Source organism: Meles meles, chromosome 16 (genome assembly GCF_922984935.1).
Source record: "Meles meles chromosome 16, mMelMel3.1 paternal haplotype, whole genome shotgun sequence".
Lineage (NCBI taxonomy): Eukaryota > Metazoa > Chordata > Mammalia > Carnivora > Mustelidae > Meles > Meles meles.
Genome location: NC_060081.1, coordinates 57,539,247 through 57,557,926, shown reverse-complemented (window position 1 = coordinate 57,557,926; position 18,680 = coordinate 57,539,247). Strand labels below are relative to the sequence as shown.

The 18,680-nt window shown below is 47.4% G+C and overlaps 1 protein-coding gene across 1 annotated transcript; it reads left to right on the top strand.

The window, feature by feature from the left end:
- The first annotated feature begins 36 nt into the window (after positions 1-36).
- SUN5 (Sad1 and UNC84 domain containing 5) lies at positions 37-17,944 on the top strand. The gene is given in 14 exon segments (XM_045980094.1): positions 37-104; positions 1,593-1,651; positions 1,864-1,938; positions 3,167-3,233; positions 4,189-4,250; positions 7,886-7,935; positions 9,262-9,296; positions 9,877-9,985; positions 14,490-14,568; positions 15,435-15,550; positions 16,021-16,188; positions 16,680-16,766; positions 17,779-17,898; positions 17,900-17,944. Coding segments are annotated over 14 exon segments (1,140 nt in total).
- Positions 17,945-18,680: the final 736 nt, after the last annotated feature.

The following is an 18,680-nucleotide window of genomic DNA, read 5'->3' as shown; positions in this document are numbered from 1 at the left end:
TACCATTCCCCCTCGATTTCCTAGAGAAGAAAATCGATGCCACGGTCCTCAAGGAGCCCCGTGGAACTGTGTGACCCGCCAGAGGATGTCGTCCGGCCCAGGAGGTGAGGACGGCAGCCCCTCCCTCTGCCCGGTTCTTTGCAGTTTACCAAATGCTGGCCCTCGGCCCTCTCCCGGGAGATGAGCGGGCATGACTGACGGCCTCGACAGAGGCAGCGGTCAGGGAGGTTTGACGGTCGCTTTCCTAAAATCTCTCCGCCAAGGGAGTGGAGGGGCGGTCATCCCTTCAACAGGTGCTTATTGAGCACCTACTGTATGCGGGCACTGGGCAGGGTGCCGGGGACACGGGCTGCACCGGGCGGATGGTCTCCCTGCCCCCATGGAGGTCCCAGGCTAGCGAGGGAGATGGCTGATAAGTGGACCTCTGCCTACCGCTGGGCCCCCCAAAAGGGGGGTGTATATTCCAAGAGGGTATGGAAAACAATCCCCTGCAGGAAGGGGAGAACTTACCAGAACTTCAGTGTGTATATTTTCAGCGCATCCTCTTTTGATTTCTATTACTTGGGAATATATGAATAGATTTGCACATTTGAAAGAGTAAATAATATATATGTGGTATTATAGATATCATTTCTTTTTTTATAAAGATTATTTATTTATTTATTTATTTGACAGAGAGAGATTGAGATCACAAGTAGGCAGACAGGCAGGCAGAGAGAGGGGGAAGCAGGCTCCCCGCTGAGCAGAGAGCCTGATGCAGGGCTCGATCCCAGAACCCTGAGATCATGACCTGAGCTGAAGGCCGAGGCTTAACCCACTGAGCCACCCAGGTGCCTGTGTATGTATCATTTCTTAAGAAATAAACATAAATCCATTGGAAGAGGGTGTAATAATAAAGAAATTAAAAAAATGTGTTATCTCACACACCAAAAGGTCCCAAGGGGTGGGTCGCTCCAGAACACGTCAATTCCACGGGTCTGCAGTGTCCCCAAGACCCAGGTCCCCACCATCATTTCGCTCTCCCTGTTGGCCTCCCCGCTGTGACAGCTGGTTAGTGCAGCTCCAGCGGCCTAGAGAAGCATGGCTATCTAGGTACAAAGAGAACGGGACTTGCTTCCCGTGGGTCTCATTTTAGCGACGAGAAAGCCTTTACCGCAAGTGCCAGACCCCTATACCTAGCCCACCCCACCCCTCACCCCTGCAGACCCCCCCCCCACCCAATGAGCAGCAAGGCACTGGGGGTAGGCTTAGAGCAGGCTTAGAGCAATCGAGATCATCGAAACTCACACAGGGTAGGAGGAGGACAAGGACCATAATCAGACTCCTGCCAGCAAGGGGAGGGATTGGCTTTAGGGCGATAACCACTGATGACTACCACAGCAGACGGAGTCCTCTTTCTGGGAGACCCAGCAAGTCTCAAAAGTCTCAAAAGAGACTTGGGTTTGGGGTCGGTCAGACTTGGCTGTGTCCCTGATTCACAGGTTGGAGGTCTCAGGCAAACTTCTCTGCACCTCAGTCTCTCAATCTGGAACAAGGGGGCACCACGTTTCTTGAAAATTATAAAATGTGATTGTGAATCTTGTCATCCCCAGGGTCGCCCCAAGAGGCCGGAACACCTGCCGGGTAACAGAGGACAATATGTCAAACCCGAGTGAGCAGGGAGGGGAGGGGGATCCCGGGGTCTTCGTGAAGAGCAAGGAGCCGAGACTCAGAGATGTCCAGATGGGCACCCCGGGGTCACCCAGCGAGGGGTGGGGTGGGGAGCAGGGATGTCCGCCCCCAGCTCAGGGTGCTCCTCTGGTGTCTGCAAGGCACAGGGTCCCCGAGGCTGGCCCTGACATGACAGCCCCGTGCTCTCTGCAGGTGATGCCTTCGTGTTGCCCATCCGCCTCAGTGCCCCAGCCCCGGGCCTGACCCAGTGCCTGCTGGCCTGTGTGTGTACGTATAAACTGAGAACTGCCCTGGAACTTCAGCGTGGGCCGGGGAAGAGGGCCCAGCCACAGGCTGGGCTGACCTGGGGTAGTAAGGCCTCCACTTGGCTGCCAGGGAGGGAGGGAACTCTGAAAGTGTCAGGGGTGTCATTCCAGCCAGGATCTCTTTGGTGGCTGGAGAGAGGGTGTCAGAGGGAGACATGCCGTTTGGAGGCAGAGCTGTCGGGCGCTCCCCTACTCGACCACCTGCCTGGGCCCTGGACCAGGAGGCCATTGGTGAAGTCATGGGGATGGTCTGATGTGACGCACCCTCACTTCCGGAGCATGGTCTGAGCACACCCTAAAGATCGGTCACCTGCCCCTCCACTTACTCGTCACCCAGTCGTTCCTCGGACCATCTGTTGTAATAGCCGTGCACCCCGTTAGCTCAGCCAGCCAGCCATTCAATGAGTCAACCATCAGGTCCCCCCCACCTTTATCTGCTAATATTCACACGCACCCAGTCGTCCACTTGTCCATCCTTCTAGCTAGCCTTCCATCTACTCATGCTGCGCTCATCGGTCTTCCGACTCGGCCAACTTCCAAGCTGTTGCCTCACCATTCTTCTGTCCGTTCATTCATCCTTCCACCTACTTATCTATCCTGAACCCCAACTTTTTATCCAGTTCCATGCTGGGCAACACGGGGCCCCCAGGGATAAACCAGACAGGGACCCTGCCCTTAAGAAGCTCCCAGTGTCTGGGAATGGGCAGAGGCACACCCCAGACTTCTTGTGCTCCGGAGTCCCTGTGAGGTAGCCATTAACTGCCAGTCACAAGCCGGGCTCACCTCTAGGACCTGTCCTCCCTCAGAGCTGGTGCTGACCCGTAAACAGAGCAGGGTTACCCTGGGCTCCATTAGAAAACTGGGAGGGTTGGGGCACCTGGGTGGCTCAGTCAGTTAAGCAGCTGCCTTCGGCTCAGGTCATGATTCCAGGATCCTGGGATCGAGCCCCGCATCTGGCTCCCTGCTCAGCGGGGGAGCCTGCTTCTCTCTCTCCCTCTGCCTGCTGCTCTGCTCTCTCTCCCTCTGCTTGTGATCTCTCTCTATCTCTCTGTCAAATACATAAATAAAATCTTAAAAAAAAAAAAAGAAAATTGGGAGGGTCTCCCAGCAAGAGGACCTCGCCCCCTGCAAGGCTTTGGAGAATAAGAACAAGGGCGCAGCTGCTCATGGCTCTCCTGCCTCCTCCGCAGCCTGGATCACCTGCCTGGCTTGCTTCCTGAGGACTCAGGTTCACCAGATTCTGTTCAATACCTGCAGGTGGGCATGGGCAGGCGAGGGGAGGCTGGCAGAGGGAGGTTGTGGGGGGAAGCTGGCAGGGGGAGGCTGTCAGGGGGAGGCTGGAGAGGAGGAAGCTGATGGGGCTGGGAACATGCAGCCGGCTACCGTGGCAGCCCCCTCACTGGTTTGAACCTCCTCTTGATCACCAGACCACAGAAGACATCCCAAACCTGGCTTTTATTATATCCCCTCGCCTCAGAACCCACTGTGACTCCCTCCTTTGCCTGGAACCTTCCAGAATCCTTCCCCATGCTTCCTTTTTGAGCTGCCTCGTTATGTATCCTGCTGTGGACCCACTGGGCCAGCAAGGCTAGGGTTCTTACCCCCTGGGCCTGCTATTCCTGTTTCTGCCCCAGTACCTTGACACATGCTGTTTTTCCTGCTTGGAGAGCAGGTCCCGTCCCTTCCCTTCACCTTTCTGGTCCATGCAAACTCCTCCAAATTCCTACAGAGCTTTCCACATCATTCATTCACTTAGAGTTTGCATTCCAAACATCTTAATGCCTATTCTGGACCCAGCCTTGACTCTTACCACTCCTGAGCTCCCAGTAAGGAGAAGGCAGACAGACACCAAAATCAGTGGTAAGAGGAGGTGGTCAGTGTTGACTCTGGAGGTCATAGAAGGAGGGGATGTTCATTTGTGCTGAACTCTGAAGGATGTGGTTACCAGGACAGAAGGGAAGGGACAGACAGTTCGCAGATGGAGAAAGGGTGTGAAGAGGATGTGGGTGACCACTGTCAGTGGATCTCTGATGGCCCCAAATACTGGGTAAGAGCTTTCTTTCCCCTGTGATGCTGCGCAGCCCCAGGACTCAGCCAGTGTCTTGGAGGGGGTGTCTCACTGCCAGGTAGGAAAAGGGCAAAGGCCAGGCCAAGACTTGCTAGCCTGTGCAAAGCCCTTCTTCACCTTGACTGCTGATTCTCTGTCTTCCAGATGCAAGCTGTTCTTCCAGAAGCTCATGGAAAAGACAGGTGTTCTGGTCCTCTGTGCTTTTGGTACGTTTCCAGGGCCCTGCCCCAGGTGGAGGTATCCATGAGCTCTCGCCCAACCTGGGGAGGGAAAGAGTGAAGGCTCTGACACTGACTGTGTCATCCTGGGCAAGACAGTGACCGTCTAGGAGCCTCGGTTTCCCCATCTGTCTAATGAGTGCTGCTGTGAGGAGTAAATTAACTGATGACCAAGGAAATTTTTGGCAAGCTAAGAAAAACCTTGAAAACTGTAAAGTTCTCCCCCAGCCACGACACGGTCATTATTACCTGGTTCTGAGTTTTCTGTGGCTCCTTCCGGCCACTGCTATCACCTCCCACATCATGGCTTTACCTTCCCAAGCAAAGGGATCTCCTCTCTCCACTCAAGCATATTGGCCCAGGGACTTGGGGTTGGGGGAGGGGTGTGGATTTCCTAGCAAATTAGAAATTCCAAGGAAACTTAACCTAACAAATAACATTTTTTAAAATAACAGCTTTATTGAGATATAATTTGCAAACCATAAAGATCACCATTTTTCACGTGTCTAATTCACTGGTTTTTAGTATATTCACAAAGTCCTGCACCCATCACCACTATCAAATTCCAGTATTTTCACTACCCTCAAGAAGACATTCCTCAGTCCCTATCCATCCATTTCCCATTCCCCCTCACCCCAGACCTAGAAGACCAATCGTTAATCTACTTTCTGTCTCTATGGATTTGCCTATTCTGGGCATTTCATATAAATAGAATCATATGATACAATGGGGTCTTGGTGGTTTCTTTCACTTGTCGTGTTCTCAAGGTTCATCCATGGTGTAGCATGGCTCAGCATTTGACCCTTCTTTATGGCTGAAAATATTCCATTGTATGGATATGCCACATTTTGTTTGCCCATCTACTGTTTGATAGATATTACAATTCTTTCCGCTTTTTGACCGCCATTAATAATGTTCCTGTGAGTGTTCCAGTGAAATCTTTGTGTGGATATGTGTTTTAAATTCTCTTGGATATATATTTAGAAGCAGAATTGCTGAGTTATGCAGCAAGTCTCTACTTAACTATCTGAGGAATTGCCAATTTTTTTCCAAAGTAGCTGTACCATTTTACATTCCCACCAGCATGTATAAGGGTCCAGTTTCTCCACATCCTCACCAACACTGGTTACTATCTGTCTTTTAGTTTAGCCATCTGAGGGTGGCGGTGGGTATCTCATTGTGGTTTTTAGTTCATTTCCCTAATGACTAATGATGTTGAGCATCTTTTCATGTGCTTATTGGTCATTTGTAGATCTTCTTTGGAGAAATGTCTATTCAGATCTTGGCCCATTTTTAAATTGGTTTGTCTTTTTATTATTGACTTGTAAGAGTTTCTTATATAGTCTGGATACAAGTCCCTTATCAGATATAAAATTTGCAAGTATTTTCTCCCATTCTGTGGGTTGTCTTTTCACTTTCTTGATGGATGTCCTTTGTGACACAAATTTTTTAATTTTTAAAAAATATTTTATTTATTTATTTGGGAGAGAGTGTGAGCAAGAGAGAGAGAAAGCATGCACAAGCTGAGGAAGAGGCAGAGGAAGAGGGAGAATCAGACTCCCTGCTGAGCAAGGAGCCTGTTGAGGGGTTCGATCCCAGCACCCTGGGATCATGATGTGAGCCAAAGGCAGATGCCTAGCTGACTGAGCCACCCAGGCACCCCAAATTTTTAAAATGTTGATGAAGTCCAATTTATATTTTCTTTTGTCTATATGTGTTTTAATGTCAGATGCAAGAAACTAACTTGCTATAAAGACTTACTACCACTTTTTCTTCCAAGATTTGTATAGTTTTAGCCCTTACATTTAGATCTATGATCATTTTTGCACTAATTTTTGCATATGGTGTGAGGTAAGGATCCAACTCCATTCTTTTGAATGTAGTTATCCAGTTGTTCGATTTATTGAAAAGACTATTTTTGCCTTATTGAATTGTCTGACGCTGTTATTGAAAATCAATTGATCAAAACCCTCAGATTGTTTTTCAGAGTCCATAGTCTCTCATGGTTTTGAAGGGGCGGGGAGTGGGAGGTTGGTGGAGCTAGGTGGTGGGTATTAAGGAGGGCACGTATTGCATGGAGCACTGGATGTGGTGCAAAAACAATGAATACTGTTATGCTGAAAAGAAATATAAAAAAAAGAAAATCAATTGATCATAAATGTGAGGATTTATTTCTGGACTGTTAATTTTATTCCCTTGATCTATATGTCTATTTGCCAGTACTACCCTGGATTGAGTGCTATAAATTTATAGTAAGTTTTGAAATCCAGAAGTTTGAGTTCTCCAACTTCGTTCTTCTTAAATTATTTTGGCAGTTATATTCCTTTACATTTCCATATAAATTTTAGGATCAATTTTTCCATTTCTTAAAAAAAGTCTACTGGAATTTTGAGAACGATTGCATTGATTCATAGATGAATTTGGGGAGTAGTATTACCTTAACAATATTAAGTTTTCCAATCCATGAACATGGGTTATCTTTCTGTTATTGATATATATCTCCATGTCTTCTTTAACTTCCTCCAGTTATGTTTTGTTTCTTTCAGAGTGCAAGGTTTGTGCTCTGTTAAAATTATTCCAAGTATTTTCTTCTTTGAGATGCTATTGTAAATGAAATTGTTTTCTTAATTTCATTTTCAGATTGTTTATCGCTTGTGTTTAGAAATAGAATTGATTTTCATATACTGATCTTGTATCCTTGCTGTATCTAAAGGATCCTAAAGTATCCTTGCATAAAGGATCCTAAAGTATCTAAGTATCTAAGTCTTAGATACTTTAGGATCCTTTATGCAAGGTATTGTCATCTGCCTTTTATTTATTTTTCTTGACTAATTGACCTGGCTAGAACCTTTAGGACAATGTTAAATAGGAATAACAAGAGTAGGGGCACCTGGGTGGTTCAAGTAGTTTAAGCATCTGCCTTCAGCTCAGGTCATGATCCCAGGGTCCTGGGATAAAGCCCTACACTGGGCTCCTTCCCCAAGCAGGGAGCCTGCTTCTCCCTCTCCCTTGCTTGTGCTCTCTCTCACTCTCTCTCAATAAATAAATAAAATCTTAAAGAAAAGGAATAGCAAGAGTAGACATACTAGTCTTTTCCTTATCTCTGGAAGAAAGCATCCCGTCTTTTACCATTAAGCATGTTGTTAGCTGTGGGTTTTTCATACATGGGTTTTATCAGATTGAGAGAGTTCCATTCTATTCCTGGTTTGTTGATTGTTTCATCATGAATAACGAATAAGTTTTAAAGACTTTTAATAATGGCTTGAATGGTAGGATTTCAGGTAGTACAGAGATCATAAAATGCAGGGAAGACCATTTTATTTTCTTCTCTTCATCAATTATCCCCAGTAGAATTGGGACAGGGGAAGGAGATGGGACATAGATTATTTGGTTTATGTGAGACACTTTGCATAGATGATATTGTTTGATCATGAAGTGGATATTACTGTTATTCCCATTTTACAGAGGAGGAAATTTAGGTATAGTGAGATTAAGTAAGTTCTTCCAAAGTTGAGCAATGTTAGTGCCAAGGCTGGAATTTGAATCCAGATACCTTAATGCCAAAGCCCAAGCTTTTAACCTTTCATCTTAAATGGCTTCCTTTCATTCTCCTGTCCCCACAGGATTCTGGATGTTTTCTATGCACTTACCATCCAAAATGGAAGTCTGGCAGGTGAGTCTGTGCTCTCTTCAGGCCCCACCACTGACTAACCTCACTCCAACCAGACAATGTTGCCTCCATCAGCTCCTCTCACTCTCACCATATCCGGACCCTAGTCAGTTCCTGACTCATCCCAGCCCCAAATCTCTGCCCCTACCATGACACCCACCTGGAACACATCTCTCCCACCAAAATGTGACTTTAAAAGGTCAGATACAATAGGTCTTCTTCTTACAGAAGGAGTCACCTGTCCCTCACTCCCAGAGGTGACCTATCTGTCCTTTGCCAAGTCTCCCTCCTAAAGTGGGAGAATGAGGATGGAACACAATTCTTTCTCTACACAAGGCAGTTTGTTCTGCTCAAATGAAATGAGACCATTTGCTTTGTGGTTCCTGGGGAGGAAAGAGGAGGAAATCCGTGGCTAGAGATCCTTGTCAGAGGACAGTAAAAATTCTCAGAAGGCCTAAAGAGAAAAAGGATCTGAGTAGCTTGTCCCTTCCTCTCCTCTTCTCCCCTTTTAGACTCCTTTATATACTTCAGGATCCAGCTAAAATGTCACTTCCCTCAGAAATTACAGGTGGAGGTGATGATATTCCCCTTTCCTCCCACAATTTTCTGTAATCATGAATGCAATATTTTGTAATCATGACTATTTTCCCAACTGTATTGGGAGCTCTCTTGAAGACAGTGCCCGGTCTGATTCATTCCAGTGATGTCCAAACTCAGGACTGGGGTACAGTGCTACCACTATCAATGTTAGTTGACTGATGATCAGATGGAAATGTGGAATGGAGAGAGAATGGATGGGACAGTGGAAGTGATGAATTCAGGGATGTGGGGAAATGGCTGTGGGGATAGATGGACAGATGAATGGGAGATTGGATGGATGAGAAAATGGACATATGGAAGGGCAGATGGGATATACAGGTGGATAAATAGATGGATGGTTGGATGGTTGGATGGTTGGATGGGTGGATGGATGGATGGATGGACGTATGGTTGCTGAGAGTTTGGATAGAAGGGAAAGTGGAATGGTTTGGTGAAAGGGTCAATATATAAAGTAAGTTATATGGACAGGAGGGTGGATGAATAAGGAAATTTGGCTAAACGGAAGAGTAGATGAGTGGGAAATGTGTTTGGATGGAATAGTGGATAGGTGGAAGCGTGGATGGATGTGGATGGATGGATTTAAAATGGAGGCTATATTGGGTTTTGGATAGATGGTAGGTGGGTGAATAGATAGATTTATGGTTGTGGGAGAATGGATGGATAAAGTTCAATTGGGCCCAGATTAGGCCATCTGAAAAAGATCCCTTGCTTTCCTCAACACCCTACCAGGATGACAGCATAAATAGTCCACTGCAAAGCTTGAGGTAAGAAAAATCTACTAAATAGTCTTATTATCACCTAAAAAACAGAACAATATCTAGGGCCTGTGATGTATTGCCTAAGATTGTGGGCTCTGCCATCAGACCAACCTAGATTTAAATCCCAGCTCCCATACTTCCTACCTGGCTAAACTTTTGCAAGTTACTTCACCTCTCTGGGCCTTTGACTTCCCATTTATGAGATGAGGCTAACACCCACCTTGCTCTGGGTAATTATGAATATTAAAGAAGATGCAAAGTGTTCTGAATAATTCCCAGCCTAAGGTTAGTGCTCAACAAATGGTAGCTGAGTAGAAATTTTAACCAACAAGATACCACCTGGTGGCAGCATCCTTAATTGCAAATAAATACTCAGGAATATTTGGAAGGAGTAAGTTGAATTTTAAAATATTCCAAGTAAGAAGAGGAGCATGAATAGTATTTCAAAGAACCTGATGGATAGGCCAGGAGAGTGAGAAAATGTGATGCTAATTCTCTGTGGGCTGACTGACAAAAGCAGAAGCTGAGGGTGAAAAGAGCAGCATCACAAACCAGTTGGTCCATGTTTTAACTCCTTCCTCTTAAGAATGTACCAGGAGAAGGTGCGGCATCACACTGGGGAAATCCAGGACCTCCGAGGTAACATGACCCAGCTCATTGCTAAGCTCCAGTTGATGGAAGCCATGTCAGACGAGGTGAGATACTGGCCATTCTCCTCCCAAACATCTGACTTCTCTCTTTGTTTAATGCGTTGTTTCATTTCTCAAGTTTTGGTGGAGCACATCCCCCAACAACTTCCTGGAAGAGAGTGAAATAGGAGGCTTATTAATTTGCTTAGAACTTGCACATTTGAAAATATCTTTATTTTATTCTTGCCTTTGATTGATAGTTTGGCTGGGTATAAAAGCCTTGCTAGGAAAGTTTCCCCTGAAAATTTTGAAGGAATTCCACTACTGTGTTCTAGTTATACTGTTGCTGTTGAGAAGTGTAATAGTGCTAGTACTGGTCCTTTGAGTATGGTCTGTTATTTTTTTTCCTATCTCTGGGATGTTCTTCTTATTTCCAGTGTTCTATATTTAACCTATTTGGGGTGGGGTTGCTGAGCTTATTGGATCTATGAGTTGATGTTTTTCAATAGTTTTTTAAATTTCTTAGCTATTATTTCTTAAAAAAAACATTTTATTTATTTATTTGACAGAGAGAGAGTGAGAGAGGGAACACAAGCAGGGGGAATGGGAGAGGGAGAAGCAGGCCTCCTGCTGAGCAAGGAGCCCAAGGCAGGGCTTGATCCCAGGACTTTGGGATCATGACCTGAGCTGAAGGCCAATGCTTAATTACTGAGCCTCCAAGATGCCCCAGCTATTGTTTCTTAAAATACTGTTTCTTCCCCATTATCTATCTCCAGTCCCAGGACTCCAGTTACATCTATGCTAGATTTTTAGAGTGTGTTCCATGTAATTCCTATGCTATTACCTGGTGGGTTTGATTTTCATTCTTTTTCTCTATATGCTTCAGTTTTTTTGTTTTCTATTCACATTTCTTCAGGTTCATTAATGATCTCCTATTCTGTTCTGTCCAATCTACTATTAATTTTTTTTCCAATAAGTTCTTGTTCTCATATGCTGCACTGTTTAGTTCTGGAATATACTTTTGGTTCTTTTTCAAAAATTTTAATTCTGTGGTGAAATTCTCCAACATAATTCTCCAATAAATTTTATTTTCTTTTATTTAACATATTATCATAGTTATTTTAAATCCTTGTCTACTAAATCCAATATTTGGATCATCTATGGTCTTTTTCTATTGTCTGTTTTTCTTTGGAGTATCACTCATATGGTCTTGTCTCTTCATGTCTAGATATTTTTTAGTGTTTTTCTGAACATTGTGTATGAACTATATGCTCCAGATATAAATTATAACTTCAACTAGAGAGCGTTCTCCCTTTTCTTTGTAAGGAAGATGAGTACTCTGATCACTTCTATGTAGACCTTCATTCAGCTGATTCAGACCTGGATTGCAATTTGTGAAAGATTTAGTCAGAGGTTAAGCGTAACCCTTCAATATTCTGCCCATGCAGCTTCAAACTTTTGATAGATCTCTTAATGGGAAAGATTGACCCTATGTCTGAGGCTTCCCAAGTCTCCAATTTTGTCTTCCAGCCCTGCATCAATGCAAAATCTCTGACCCCAGGGGTAACCTTCTCTGCCAGGGACAAGCTTGCATTCTCAGCCTTTAATTGTGCCCATGATTGGTTTAGTCCTTAGGTGCAGCTACAGCTTCTCAGTATTGATTCACCACTCCTTCTAGGACAGTGGTTCTCAGAGTATGGCCCCCATACCAGCAACATCAGCATTACCTGGGGAAATACTAGATATTTGAATTAATGGGCCTCCCTTTGACCTACTAAGGATGGGAACCAACCATCTGTGTTTCAACAAGCCCTCCAAATGATCCTGATATATACTAGGAAGATGTTTGTAAGGCTTTAATCTCTTGCTTATTTTGTTTTGAGGTCCCCTCACTAAAAGGGACTTAGTTTCCCAAATGTTGTGAAACTGGGAAGTTTTACTCTGTCTTTCGGAAGTTTTCAAGTAGCTCTTTAACCTCTTCCATAGTTCTGGGCTGCAATTAACATCTTATGGGGAAACTATTCAGGTTTGAGGCTCATCAAGTTTCCACTTTTGTCCTTTTAGATTTTGTGACTATTAAAATCTTTGTTGCTTTCTCTTTCACCAGTAGCAGCCCTTATTCAGCCTAAGCCCACGTCTTCAGCCCATGCCCAGAATTAGCAAATGCCCCCAGGGATTAAAATATTGTCAGGGAATTTCAGAATGGTTCTCTCCTCTCTAGAATTTTAATCTCTCTTGTCCTCATTGCTCCCATAGCTCAGTGGTGGCTTTAAAATATGATTTAGTAAACTATATGGCTTTTCCTAGTTGTTTTTATAGTGGAAGAATTGATCTTCTTTAATTTGCTAAATCTTATCTGGAAGCCCTACATCTCACCTTACATCTTAAATGTCATCATAGTATGCTGATGGTCTGGCTACCCTTGGGGCCATTACAATGTGGAAACTCATGTCTTTTAGCCCTAAAAAGTCTTCTTTACTCATGTGATTAAATGGGTGTTTTTCCCCCAGCCATATCTGTTTTATTCTCATTTTTTAAACTCCTATTTTTTGGATGTTAAATTTCTGAACTCATCTTCTATTTTCTTCCAATTCTCCCTTTTTTCTTCTCTCTGTTTGTTCTGAAATTGAGAACATGATCTCATCTTTATCTACTGAAACGTCTACTGGATTTTTTGTTTCTGTTATTATATTATGAATTCCCAAGAATTTTCTTTTTTGCTCTCCGGGTGTTCCTTTTCATAGATTTCTATTCTTATTTTGTGGATGAAATATATTTTTTTTACCTTTTGGGGGTTTGTTTGTTTGTTTGAAGATTTTATTTATTTGACACAGGGAGGGGGGAGCAAGCACAAGCAAGGGGAGTGGCAAGCAGGGGAGAAGCAGGATATCCCTACTGAGCAAGGAGGCCGATGTGGGGCTCCATCCCAGGATCCTGGGATCATGACCTGAGCCAAAGGCAGCCACTTTAACCAAGTGAGCCACTGAGGTGTCCCCTTTTCTTACCTTTTGGAGGTTAGGCAGGTCATCAAACTTTCCAAGTTTCCACATCAACAAAACAAATAACAACTGTCCTGTAACACCGTGGCTAGTCTGGTTACTCTTGTCACACAACAAACCACTCCAAAACTTGGTGATGCAAAACAATCATTTGATCACTCTCAGAGATTCTGTGGGTCAGGGATTCAAGCAGAATGCAATTTTGTTTGCCACTGTTCCACAATGTCGGAGGCCTCACCTGGGAAGACCTGAAGGGTGGGGTGACTTGGCGACTCTATCTGGACCCATCTGGAAGTTTCTTCACTCACATGTCTAGAAGTTGATATTGGTTATCAGCTGGGAACTCAAGGCTGTTGATGAAAGCATGCATATGTGCGCTCTCAATGCTGTGTGGTCTTCCTCACAGCATGGCAGCTGGCTTCCAAGAGTGAGTGTCCCCAGAGGACCAGGTAGAGCTATAGCCCCTTTTAGGCTTAGCCCAGAAGTCACATGGCATCACCTCTGCCGTAGCCACAGGCCCACCCAGACTGATGGGAGGGAACTCTAGCCCCGCTCCCAACGGACAGAGTACCAAAGTCATATTGAAAGAAAAGTGTGTCACAGGAGACTTTGCTACAGCCATTTTGGGGAAATACAATATGCCAGAGTTTTCAAGAGTCTGATACAAATAAAAGCCACCATTTCCTGAGCACCAACTAGGTTAAGTGCTTGTAGGCTTTATCTGGCAGGAGAGCTAGAAGCTAAGAGCCCAAATGCTGGAACCGAAGTGCCTGGGTCTGCCTCTTACAAGCTATAGGACTTCGTACATGCTACCCTTTTTTTTTTAAAGATTTTATTTATTTATTCATGAGAGACAGAGACAGAGGCAGAGGGAGAAGCAGGCTTCCTGCTGAACAGGGAGCCCAATGTGGGACTCGATCCCAGGACCCTGGGATCACAATCTGAGCCAAAGGCAGAAGCTTAACTTACTGAGCCACTCAGGTGCCCCCCCCCACACTCCCTTTTGTACCTTAGTATTTTTATCTTTAAAATAGGGGTGATCATAGCACATACCTCCTAGGGTTGTTGTGAGGGGCTAAAAGTGAACACATGGGACACCGAGGCCGGTCCTGGCACACACGAGCAGCCTCCTTAGTCCTGGCTGTCATCCCCATAGTAGCAGGAAGGGGACGTGAGTATCGTCCCCGTATTCCAGACAAGAAGGCCCGGATTCAGACAGGGGGTAACTAGCCCCAAACCCCTCAGCAGTGAAAGTCTGTCTGACTCCAGACCCCCTGCCGCTTCACTTCACCCAGAGTCCTGTCCCACATAGGACACCCTGTCATGGGGCACGTGGAAGTACTGAGAAAAACCAGTGTGGAGGTGGGGTAGGGATGGCTCTGTGTCACCCGGGCCTCCTCACAGGCAGCGACTGGGGGAATCTTGTGCCAGGACCCGCCACCGTCTCCACAGGCAGGGGTAAACAGTTAAGGACAAGGGAGTTCTTGCAGCCGCCTGTCACCTGGCATGAACACACGTGGGGACGTGATCTGGGGACATCAGCACACAGCTTGTGTTTTCTACCTCCTCAGCAAAAAATTGCCCAGAAAATAATGAAGATGATACAAGGAGATTTTATTGAAAAGCCAGACTTTGCCCTAAAATCTATAGGTAAGTGAGTTCCCCTCACCCCCCATACCCCACTAATCTGCCCTCCTCAAGTTTCCCCAGAAGCTCTTCAGATGATAGATTTCTGTTCAGGTCTGATGCACTCTCTGCTACCAAAAAGTTCACGGTCAGAGCTAACCTCTGTCCCCCAGATGATTTTCTTGCTACAATTTTCTGTTGTCTCGAAAGGGGAGCTGAGGCAGGGAGAGGAGTGCCCACAACCCATCTACCCACTCACCATCCTCCAGACCCAGAGGCCAGCAGAGCCGCACCTGCCCCACGTTGGGGAGTCCGACCACATAAAAACCAACAGGGGCCAATTGCAAGTGGGAATCATTGCTGTGGAAAACCAGAGCAGGTGGGGTGGGGAGAGGGGCCCCGGGCAGAGGGGTGTGCGGGAGGACCTTTGAGTTGCGACCTGGCCAGGAGGGAGAAGTATTTCAGACCCAGGGGAGCGCCGGTGAAGTTACCCTGTGCGGACACAGCAGGGAGCGCAGGAGAGGCAGAGGGAAGAAGGCGAGGTGGGGCGGGCAGGGTGCACTGGCTGGCTGGGGTAACCCAGATCCAAGGGCATGCGGTGTCAGAGGGCATTGGCTTAGGCTGTCAGGGCAGGAATGCCCTCCTCTGTGAAATAGGCCTAACAATAGCCGTGGAAATAATGAGGCTGACATCAACGCGGAGGAAAGGACTTCGGTGGGCTAACTCATCTCACATCAGTCCTGTGGGGTGGACGTTAGCATTCCTATTGGTGCTACTCTTCTTACTCCCATTTCCCAGAAAACACTGAAGTCCAGAGAGGGCCAATGACTCACCCAAAGTGCTAGCCTGGCGCCTGGTCCGGGCCCAACCTGACCCTCCCTCCCATACAGGGGCCTCCATCGACTTTGAGCAAACGTCAGCCACATACAACCATGACAAGGCTCGCTCCTACTGGAACTGGATCAGGCTGTGGAACTATGCGCAGCCCCCGGACGTGATCCTCGAGGCAGGGGGGATTGGGGGGACGAGGAGAGAGTGGCAGGGGTGTGGTCAGGGTTCTGGGAGTAGGACCTGGAAGCGGATACCGGGGGTACGCACAAAGGAGGTGGGGCTCCAGGGTTGGGGGAGAGGTAGGAACAGGAGACAGAAGAGGCAGGGGCAGGGAAGGGCGACCTGCTTTGGCACTGGAAGGAGCCCCCCGCAACTCCCCCTCAAGACTTGAGGGTCAAGGAACCCTCACAGCCCCAAGCAGGCCCCTGCCCTCCCTGTGCTGGGCTGAGGGAAGGCTCATTCTGGCTGCCAGCTCTCAGAGGAGCTTCCTGGAGTTGGTGGTATTCGAGCTAAGCTTTGTCGATGGAAGGATCTGGCTCATCCAGGAGGCAAAGGGCAAAGGAGGTCCAGGGAGCCAGGGTGGGATGAGGAATTCACCTTCACCCACCCACCCAGCATAGCCCCCATTGCACCTGCCCCTTCCAGCCCAACATGACGCCTGGCAACTGCTGGGCTTTCTCGGGGGACCGAGGCCAGGTGACCATCCGACTCGCCCAGAAGGTCTACCTGTCCAACCTGACACTGCAGCACATCCCCAAGACCATCTCGCTGTCAGGCAGCCTGGACACCGCTCCCAAGGACTTTGTCATTTACGTGAGCATGCCTCAGCAGGGAGCGAGGCTTGGCTAAGGGGACAGCCTCCTATGGTGGGACTCCAGACACTCCATCTGCACAACCCAACATGCTAGGGGGGCCGGATGGGGCTCTGTTAAGGGAGGGTGACCGGGTTCTGAGTTGATCACAGCCTTTGAGGTTGGGAGATAAGCAAATACCTTATTTCGAGCCAAGCTTTTCAGAGCCAGTTTGGTCTTCAGATGCCATTAACAAGGAAACTGAGGTCCAAAAAGGGTCAGGGAAACACCCAAATCCTGCAAGTCAATGAGAGTTAGGAGAGGATCCTCGGACTTTTGATTCCCAGTAGAGTGCTCTTTCCTAACCAATATTCTGTCCTGCAATGGAATGATGCCCAATGAGGTAGGGAGTTCCCCATCCTGGGAGGTATGCAAGTCTTGGCTGCAGAGGGGCAGCACCCTCTGAAGGCCCTGCCCGTACCTGATACTTTCTCCTTGGTTCTGATTCTACAGGGCATGGAAGGCTCTCCCAGGGAGGAGGTGTTCCTGGGGGCATTTCAGTTTCAGCCAGAAAACATCATTCAGATGTTCCAGCTCCAGGTAACTGAGAAAAGCAGCCTGTGTTGAGCACATATTGAATGTACATGTGCAGGGCTTTCCCCAGGGAACCCCTTCTCACTCCTGAGTGTGCACAACGGTCACCAGCCCACGTGACAAGCGAGGAAACTGAGACTCAAGAGTATGGAGCCACTGCCCAGGGCCAAAAGTGGGACCCCGAGGAGATCCATCCAGCTTCTAGGATTTACATCATTTCCCCCAGCCTGCCTGCTGCAGTTCCTCCAGGAACAGCAGATATGGAACAGGCTGCTGCTGGCTTCCAAATTAACATCTCCGTGCTGGGAGGCCCCGTCATCAGGTCCTGATCTAACGGAGGCCTGAAGGGGCGGAAGCCAGGAACAGCAGCAGGACTGTGAGGGATGGATGGTAGAATGGCGCTGAGACTCAGGCTGACACTGACCCAAACCCCGACCCCACAAATCTGCGTGGTCTTGGCCATTTCCTTCCTCTCTGGGCCTCAGGTTCCCCCTTTGTAATTCCTTAGAAGGTTCAAAGCATCCAGTGAGATCTCAAAGGCCAAGACCCCAGCTTTTGCACTGGGCTCCATCCCTGAGGGAAGGTGGGGGGCAAAAAGAGGAGGAGGCAGCTCTCACTGAGCGAGTGTCTACCAAGTGGCAGGCCAGTTAGCTCCAGGACCTTGTTTCATGCCCACAGCAAACCTGGGAAGAAGATATTACCCCGCCCATCCTACAGAGAGGGGAAACTGAGGCCCCACAGGGGGCAGCGATTTGCCCTTGGGTCCCGCAGCTCTATGTGCCAGGGCCCGACGGCTGGCATGTTTTCTCAGTCACAGTATATCCGTCCTTCAGGCCTCAGCAACTTCCGTCCCAGCCCCTGAGTATCAGTTTCCTGTGTGGCTTCAGGATAGTCCATTCTGCTCTCTGAGCCTCAGTTTTCCCACCTGTGAAATGGAAGAGTTCCCTTCTACCCCCAAACATCCCTCTGGACAGGCAGAATGGAAGCCAATGGCTCCAAGTCTGTGAGTCTCTTCCAGAACCAACCTGCCCGAGCTTTTGGGGCAGTCAAGGTGAAGATATCGAGCAACTGGGGAAACCCACGCTTCACCTGCCTCTACCGAGTGCGCGTGCACGGCTCCGTGACCCCACCTAGAATGCCCTAGAGAGCACCCGAACCAGAGCCCCTACCCCCAGAGAGATTAAAGTTTATTCTTCACAGCCCAGCCCAAGTCTGAGTATTTTTGGTGCCAGAGGGATGGTGGGCTACCACATGGTATCTGAGGCCACAGTCCAGCGTGTCCAGGCCCCCTTACAAGAGCTTCATGAGGCCCCATTTCACAGATGCAGATAGTGAAGACTCTGAGCAAAAACTTGCCAGAGGTCGCCACTCACAAATGCAGCACCAGGATTTAAAGCTAGGCAGTCTCCCCCCGTACCTAAGCCATCTCCCTGGCTTCACATCCCCTGGCTCTGCCCCTGACTCAGCTGTGACCTTGGGCAAGACCTGGCCCTTCCAGGGCCTCAGTGTACCCATCTGTACAACAGAACAAGAGTGTGGCTGTTGTGTCAAATGAGGTGGGGGATTAGACGTCCCACCCTTGCCCACCACAGAGTGTTTCATCACACAGACCATCTGCTGTGTGACATTAGACAGGACACACACCCTCTCTGGACCTCCTTTTTCTCAGGTATCACATATCTATTCCATGTTGGACCTCCAAAGATGATAAGTAAACATAGTAAAAAGAACCCACAGAACGGGAGAAAATATTAGTAAATGATATAGCTGATAAAGAATGAATATCCAGAATATAGCAAGACTCCTAAAACAAACACAACAACAAGAACCAAAAAAAAAAAAAAAAAAAATCGAAAATGGGTGAAAGACTTGAATAGACATTTCTCTTTAGAAATATACAAATGGGGCTACCTGGGTTGC